General features: G+C 39.2%; 1 protein-coding gene across 2 annotated transcripts in view; it reads right to left on the bottom strand.

The window, feature by feature from the left end:
• Positions 1 to 2921: 2921 nt before the first annotated feature.
• The window catches only part of slc6a9 (solute carrier family 6 member 9), a 62775-nt gene continuing 57172 nt past the window's right edge, over positions 2922 to 8524 (bottom strand). For both annotated transcript variants that reach the window (XM_088927588.1, XM_088927587.1), the window contains 7 exons: positions 8379 to 8482; positions 6986 to 7223; positions 6473 to 6607; positions 5887 to 5986; positions 5427 to 5527; positions 4839 to 5009; positions 2922 to 4579 (listed from right to left, as the gene is read on the bottom strand). In XM_088927588.1, the coding sequence (XP_088783714.1) occupies positions 4355 to 4579; positions 4839 to 5009; positions 5427 to 5527; positions 5887 to 5986; positions 6473 to 6607; positions 6986 to 7223; positions 8379 to 8482 (1074 nt within the window). In that variant the 3' untranslated portion in view covers positions 2922 to 4354. The remainder of the gene's footprint in view (positions 4580 to 4838; positions 5010 to 5426; positions 5528 to 5886; positions 5987 to 6472; positions 6608 to 6985; positions 7224 to 8378; positions 8483 to 8524) is intronic.

Below are 8524 nucleotides of genomic sequence, written 5' to 3'. Positions count from 1 at the left end.
TGGGCATAAAAGGTGGCACTGAATTTCAAAAAGCAAAGGCTGTTTGTATAAGTGCTGCTCTGAAGCTTTTAATTTCGTATGTGCTTATATTCACATTGGTGTGCTTTTCTGGTATTATATGTGTGTACCACTGTGTGCTAAGACTTTAAAGGCTTTTCAAGATATACACTGTTCCATTTTTTTTAGTTGGCGCTTCTTTAAGGCAGCATGGTAGTGTGGCAGTTGGCACGGCTGCCTCATACCTGTAGTTCTTGGGTCCCCCCCCAGTTTGGGATATCTCTGGGTGCCCCACTGACCTCCTGATAGCAAAGTTAACGGGTGCATCTAAATTGTGCTTGTGTGTGTGTACCCTGTGATGGACTGCCGTTCCTGTCCAGTCCAGGGTCCTGCTTTGTGCTCTGTGCTTCTGGCATAGGCTCTGGGTTGCCATAACCCTGCCAGGAATACAGGTTTTTATGAAAATGTCTATTTTCTTAAATATCACATTTAATTGAACATGAAGGCATTAAATAACTGTCTTCACTTTTTATGCAGCACAAAATTAAGTGAACAATTTTACCAAATCTACTTTATTTATTAGAGTTGCATTGGTTTTATGTAAAGAAAACTTCTGTCAAATAGAGCAGTACTCTACAATCTGGAAAATGATACTGAATCTCCTGCAATACCAGATACAAATCAACTGTACTGTATAACCTACACTAAGCTGTGCCTTCATTTTTTTTTCTTCAGTCCCTTTGCATTATTCTGAAGCACAACATAATGTTTGAAAAGTCAGTTCTGTCTACAAAAAAAAAACAACTGAACTCTTCATTACTTATCATCAGGAATCCAAAGAACATGCATAGACAAAAATCCAGTATTCTGATGGAGTTAATTTATGGTTTTACATCCTCTTTTTAAAAGTATTACTTGTGTTTTTTGGCACAGACTTGCACATACTATTATATAGTCAAGACCTCTTTACTAAAGAAAGTGGAAGAATAAACCAAATGCTCTAAATTAATTGTACTGATCTTAGGTTGTTGTTACATCACAGGTTTATTGCTGATGTACTGCTTTTACAATATTGATGAAAGATATGGCACCGTTTTGGAATAAATGTCCCAGCAGCAATATAATATCTGAACTGTAACCATATTTATGATGCTGTTAAATTCATGGAAAATCCTAGTCCTCCGTAGGACTAAAGATCCAGCTTTAGAGGGGGTGAGACATTCCAACATGTTTCAGTTCAAGTTTCCATTCAAAGCTGCCGTTTGGCAAGCTATTTGACGTCAACTGGCCTTGAATTTGAAAAAAAAAAGTAGTGCCGCTGCACTTGAATATAAATGGCTAATCTGGCGATGAAAATGTTTTCATACAAGTTTTATGATAGAAGACTTTCAAGAAAAATCCATACCAACTCTATCCTCAACTAAACACAAAACAAAGCAGCAGTTACAACTCATTACTACGCAGAATACATATTAACACTTTTCACACTCTACATTCACTGCTGCACCCCTCCCACAAAGAAAACCCCAAAACATCTGACGGGGGCAGTTTTACATCACTGTACAAGAAAAGACAAGACTGGGCCTTGCCGAGGATGCTGAGCAAGCGTTTGGTTCAGGAGAAAGCTTAGCTGTTATCTGGTTCTTTAAAACTGCAGTTACATGTAATGGCATTCACATGGAAAGGGTTTATCTGGGACATATGTAGAGCTGCTGAAATGTGTGGAGCAATTTAAAAAAAATTACAAAAATAAGCTGCTCTACTCCATTATGTGCAAATGTAATGTAAAGCACCTTTACTTTACTACACATTTCATTACAGTGCAGTAATTACATATATTCTTAAATATGAAGTAAAGCTTGAGTTTGTTGGGCTGTACTTATCTTGACATTTGTGCTTCAAATGTTCAAATATCCAAAAGGCACCAACACTACCCTCAGTCCCCTGAGTTTCAGATATTCTGCCAAACACACCCTAATTCTGAACAATTACTGTAAAAATTATTTTATATTATAACCTTTTATATTAATGTTATGAATACAAACAGCCAACCATAGCAGACACCTGCAATTACCCAACTGGGCGCTGGCGAATAGGCAATCTGCTTGAACTGATAGGAGCACCGGCGCCCTCCTGTCACTTGCACTCTCAGGACACATATGAACAGCGCTAACTACCTCCTAACCTTGTGTTATGTTTGCACAATCTGTAACTGTATTTCTTGTATCATAATCCTAACCTAATCCCTATAAACGTCTGTCCTTCTACTCTTCTGTCCCTCTTAACGAGCTCGTGGATAAAGCATTTCATTGCCGAAAACACCACTTTATGCTGTTCTGTTTGTGCACTGATAAACCTTGCTTGATTGACCAAAAAAACACTCCAGTAATGAGACCTAAAACTGCTTGTCTAGGAATAATTATCAACTGATTAATTAGATGCAAACAGATACAGATTCCTCTGTTTTTAAGTCTGATTACCACCTTTGCCTGGTTATAACTGTTATAATACGATTATTAAGGAGCAAAAACAAGTAATGTAGACATTACCTGCAATGTAGACATTAGATATGTGGGACTATAGCAGCTGAACAGCCAGCTTTCCTGTTACTCTGTGCTGAGAAAAAAAAAATGGTTTTGGACTGAATCAGAGCCCAGTTTTCAAGTACCCACAAGTAAGTCTGCTGCTTGAAGTTACTTGATAGAAGGCCTACACCAAACTGAAAGCAAAAACCAGGCTTCTTGACAGCTGTTTCCTCCTCCGTTAAGTCAAGAATAACTGGCAGCTCTTCATCCTGAAGCATCCTCGGCTTTTAGCCCATCAGTGTGAAAAAAAAACAAGCTTCAAATTTACTGCCAAAATCAAGTCACAAACAAGTAAACATTACTCTTATTATTCAAGATACTGTAGTTTATAAAATATACTTTTTCTTTTTCCTTAAAATTATTTACTTTGTTAATTACAATAAAGAAAAAAGACACTGATGAGTGAACTACTGTACAGATAACTAAATTTAACTTCTTGATGACCTCTTGTTTTATGGGATTATCCTCCTCTCCTTTAGCTTTCCCTGGGGTGCCTCAAAACCGCAGAGTGGGATTTTACTTCCGCTCCTGTGCTCCAGAGCCCGGGCTTCTTCTTTTGAGCCCAACAAAAGCCTGTTAAAGACAGCCCTCTTTTTCAATACTCACTCTTATCTCTAAAGGGAACAGCATGAACAAATACTCTCCCTTCTGAAAAAACGTAGCCGACATGCAAATGTAATTATATTCTGTACTCTAGCAACGCAAACTAAACGGATTTTGCATGTTACAAATATTTGGTAACATGCGTTTCTTTCTTCATATGAGGCTACAAATACTGTTTAGTAACAGAGGTCAACACCATCTAAGCAATTGTATCCAGTTTGCTATTTCCTACAGTTATTAACTAAAATGCTCCCTTCACAAGTGAGAGATTAGATCTAATTTCAAGATACTCATTAAAATGAATGGAAGACCATACTGAAGTGGCACCTTAAGTCCTGAGCTGTAACTAGCAAACGTTTTCACCTTTTACTTTATTCCATCTTAAAGTTCAATTCTCGCATTGAGATCGTCTCCCTTATCCACTGATCTTTAAAGTTTCAGAAAGCAATTCTGTTTGAACCCTGAGAATGGGTGTAGCGAAGAAAGTGCTTTACCAACCAGGGTAGCCATTTAGAAAACTGGAGACAAATACTCCTTTCATGTAATATACAAATAAAACTAAATAATGATCATAAGCTTTGAAATATTTCTGTTTTCCCTATTCATAAGCTAATTAAATGTAGTTTTTTTTCCTGCATGTATGTGGGAGAGATTAAAACTGCAACAAATGAGTTTTGGAATCAATGGCATTTCTTGTGTTTTTAATGCCTGTCAGTACGTACTGTATGGTATGTCTATTTAAAAGTAAAATTAATCAGCGTTATCGAATTCTTTCTGAAATTGGCTTTTAAATGATAAGTCAGAAAATTTGGTCTCCAGCTTTTAAACTGCTAGCACTGTTAAGATACTTTGTTGCCATTGTTGCTGCTACTATAACATATCTGGATTTTATAAAAATCTGAAAATAAATGTAGCCCACTCAACTATTATTTGTACTATGTACAAAGTGTGTATACCACATTGAAGATTTTCATGCATAAGAGAAAAAAAAAGTTCTTTTAAAAAATGCATTATTAAATTATGCGGACAAAAAAATATTCCAATGACAACCGAATTCTCTAGAGATTAGAAATAATAAGCTTTTACAATATGTAAAAGCCACGTTTTCACCGTGAAGTGTCTCGAAACACTGTGCTGTGTAGAAAAGGCTTGAGACACTCTTCCTGGATTTATGCGGTAGTGTCTGGGTTGTGCGTGGAGCCGTTGCTGCCTTGGATGGTGAGACTTATCTCTTCAGGCTTCTTCTCTGTTTCCGTCTCTTTCTCCTTCTCATGCAGGGGTGCTTCCACCCCTCTGTCCGCGCTGGGGCTAACGATGGGGGCGTATCTCCCTATCCGGTGCTCCTGTAGGGCAGGGCCCCAGGTGTGATGTGGCTTCACTGCGTTCTTCAGCCGCTGAGAGAGACACAGACACATTCCCAATCACATCCCGCCTTTTCAGTCGTCTGCCACCGGTGAAATTAGAATAGCAGGAGAGCCTTGGGTTAATTAATCTCTGCATTACTATTTCACTTCTTTTCTGCTTAGATATTTTCCCTTCTATTCCCAGTAATTGTTGTAGCTTTCCTTTCACAAAGCAGGCAGGCAATGTCACCAGCTGTGTGAACAAACGTCATCATTAGGGACTAAGGGGAATGAATATGATCAGGCTTACCTCTAAGAAAGTTGTTCCTTCTGACTTTGAGATTTTGTAAATGGCATAAATAGGAATGCAGATGACCGAGGAGAGGGCCATGAGGAATCCAATCACTAAAGACCACCCAGGGTAGACGTAGTTATTGTAGGTAATGGGTTTGTACTGGATTACCGTAAAGACCAAGATAAACTAAAAAATAAAGAGGAATAAACACTGGTTACAACTCAGCAGACAAATTTGTTTACTGTTTTTAAACTATCTACAGTAACTATTACTACAGTCTTATGAAAGAAAACAACTTTTTTTTTTACAATGTTGAACTATCAGTGGCAATATGAATATTTTTTACTGGTTTTGGACAGACTGACTTTACAAGCATTGTTCAATGGCAGAAACCATGCTCTATCCTCATACGAGTCAAAAGGGTTTTGTGCATGCACCAAGTCACGGTATGCACAATCACTGAGTCTAATAAATTGTTGCATTGATAATGAAGCAACAAGGTATTTTAAAGCAAAGACCTGCCATATTTTAAACAAAGAAGGTTGTTTTGAACTGGAATCCCTCCAGGGGATACACAAGCAGTCAGCTCAGAGGTTTACTCACTGTGATAATGACAGGCGAAATAAACCTCCAGCAGATTCTGAAGAACACTGGAGGGGGGAAACCCAACATCATCTCCACATCCTTAAAGTAGTTCACGTGTCCTGCAGTGGAGGACAAAGAGGGGTCAAACAATGACAGAGGTCATCGCCATAACTGAGCTCACTAGGGATTTGTATGAATGGGCTTTCTATACATAATAAATACTGTAGGTTATTTATTACAGAGAGGGACAGTTTTCTGAAAGGCTTTAGCACAACACCATCTAAATCAAGTAAGAGCAGAGTTTAGAATAGAAGATACAGTGAAGAATTCAATATGAACATGTCAAATGATCACATTTCAAAATGACCTACATTAATGATGTTGAAGAACAGAACAGGAGAGACAAAGAAGTATCAGTCAAAATGATCTTTTCAAGAACAGAGCTATAAAGCAAGAGCTACTGAGGAGCTTATCTTACCATAAACATACATGATGCAGACACACATTATGCAAGAGATGACGACCAGAGAGAAACTGGCAGCATAGTTATCCATCAGCAGCAACCAGTAGATCCCAGCCTATGGGAGGAAGACAACACCTGAAAATGGCCACGTGCTGTACACACACACATACACACTGCTGATTCCTGGCCATACTGTTCTAGAGCCATACTGTTCTGGCCTCAGCTTAGAACACTGACACTGTTACACACGAGAAGAAGCCATCGGACACATTCGGTAGTGAGTATCTTAATAATCCAAAGATCCGACCTGGGATATCGGCTTCAACACCATGTCTAGGCAGTTGCTCCATACTCACACTGTGCCTCCTGTTCTCGGTATTGAATCCCTGATGACCTGTTCTGCTTTTATTGATTAAGATCAAAATCTATAAAACCATGTCCTTATGTGATTTTTGAAAATCACTATTCAGTTTTGTACAAAAGAAGGACTAGTGTCCCGTACGACGCGTGAGAATATCCTTACTTTGTTCTGATCAAGGAAATGAAAACCCTGAAGTGAAGAAGTCAAAATGTCCTCGTCACAGTTTGACTATACACTCACCTGGGTGGTCAGCGGCACTCCAAGGAGGAAGCCCAGGATGGCCACCCCAAGGGTGACGTAAGTCTTGTTCCTAATGATCCAGTCTGTTCCGATCTCATCCACAATAGCTGTGACCAGTGTTTCCAGCAGGCAGAACTACAATGACAATCAATCATCTGTCAGCTACTGCAATGGACATGGACCTGCATACATTACTGTAGCAATCTGTAAACATACTCAATTCATAACAGAGTGAAGAGATTATTTTATGTTGATTGTTATTTGTCTTTCATAGTTGTTTTTTTAATTTCAAGACACACTTCCAACCTTTTAGACTGACAACAGAGTTATCTAAATAAAATAAATAAATGGTTCTGAAAATAATCAGCAGTGGGTATCAGGGAAACAGAAGGAAGCAGAAAGCTTAATGCATTCATTCAGTTGGAGCTCTGAGAAATGACTGCATTCTAGCTTGGCTCTAAAACAGGTCTTCTAACACTGGGAGGTGCGGTGTAGCTTTGGTGGAGGTCTTACCTGAGTTCCCAGGCCCAACAGGATGAGCATGAAGAAGAAAAGCAGAGACCAGAGAGGGGAGATGGGCAGCAGGGTCAGGGCCTCAGGGTAGGCCACAAAGGCCAGGCCAGGCCCGTGGTCAGCCACATCCGCTACGTTCACGCCCAGGTTGTGTGCCATGAAGCCCAGGATGGAGAAGATGACGAAGCCCGCGTAGACGCTGGTTGCGCAGTTGGTCACACTGATGATAATGCTGTCTCTGTACCGATACGGAAAGCACAGTTCAAGCTTTGCAGCTCACATCAGAGGAGATTAAAATGTCAAATGAGATTAAAATCTGTACAAAGGCATTTCTATGACAATCGAACCCAAAATGACCATATATTTTACATTCATACTTTGTTATAACTTCAACACCTAAATTTAAAACCATAATTTATAGAACATATTCCATCACCTCAGCCTTTCTTCTTATTTACCACAAGATGGAGCTAAAATACTGGTTCCAAGTGCAAATATGAACTGTATTGCAGACATTCAGTCAAAGGTAGCTGACATTTTCACAGCTGTGTGCAGAGATATGGGGTTTTATTGATAACTCTGCATGCAATCATACAGAATTGGGGAATAAGCTCAAGAGAGGAATCAATTCTCTGAAGTCTGACTATCATGGAAATCTCAATATTCAACAGAACTCACTAAACTCACTAAAATGCAAATCCGTGTTGTCAATCCATTCACACATTAATATGTGAAAAAATATCCAAAATAAGTCAAATAAAAAACACAATAAATAAGAACTGTTGCAGATGAGAGGCTATTCAACCCATCTTGCTCGTTTTGTACATGAACACCTATGTTAAATCTAAACTTTCACTCAGGTATTTCTAAAAAGAGCTCAGAGGCTGCTTGTCAGTTTTACTTGACTGTAAAAACCAGTTTCTAATGCCCACAACTCCTTGTTGAAGTATGTCCTAGTTCTGCTACAAAGTCTAAAATATTCCTCTAGGCTGACCCTATCCAGACCAAATAAGATTTTATATAATTGAATCCAACCTTCTCTCGACTTCCGTTGCTCTAGACTGAAGAGATTTAGAGCCCTTGACCTGTCTCTGCAAGACAGACAATCCCCTGAGACTAGGAACCATTCTTATTGCTTCTCTTTGAGGTAAAGCTATAATGTCCTTATGTCTGCAAAACGAGCACAGCAATCTAAACGAGATCTTACTGGTGTGTTGTAAAACCTGAACATAACATCCCTGGATTCAAATTCCACATTTTTTCCTCCAAACCCTCCTGCATTCTATTTGCCCTCTCTATTGTTTCCCAGATTGCTCTGATCAGAACCCAGAAGAACCTACATTAACACCCAGATCCAGTTTAAAGGACGGTAACAACCATAAGTATGACGTACCGGAAGCAGTTGTTGTGGAATTTGTTATAGGACGCCATGGTGATGAGCCCCCCCCAGGCACATCCGAGGGAGTAGAAGATCTGAGAAGCAGCATCTCCCCACACCTGAACCAAAGAGACAGAAGCAGCCGGTTTTACAGTAGCATT

Source organism: Atractosteus spatula, chromosome 11 (genome assembly GCF_055471065.1).
Source record: "Atractosteus spatula isolate fAtrSpa1 chromosome 11, fAtrSpa1.hap1, whole genome shotgun sequence".
In the NCBI taxonomy this organism is placed as follows: Eukaryota; Metazoa; Chordata; class Actinopteri; order Semionotiformes; family Lepisosteidae; genus Atractosteus; species Atractosteus spatula.
This window is presented reverse-complemented; position numbering and strand designations above follow the sequence as displayed.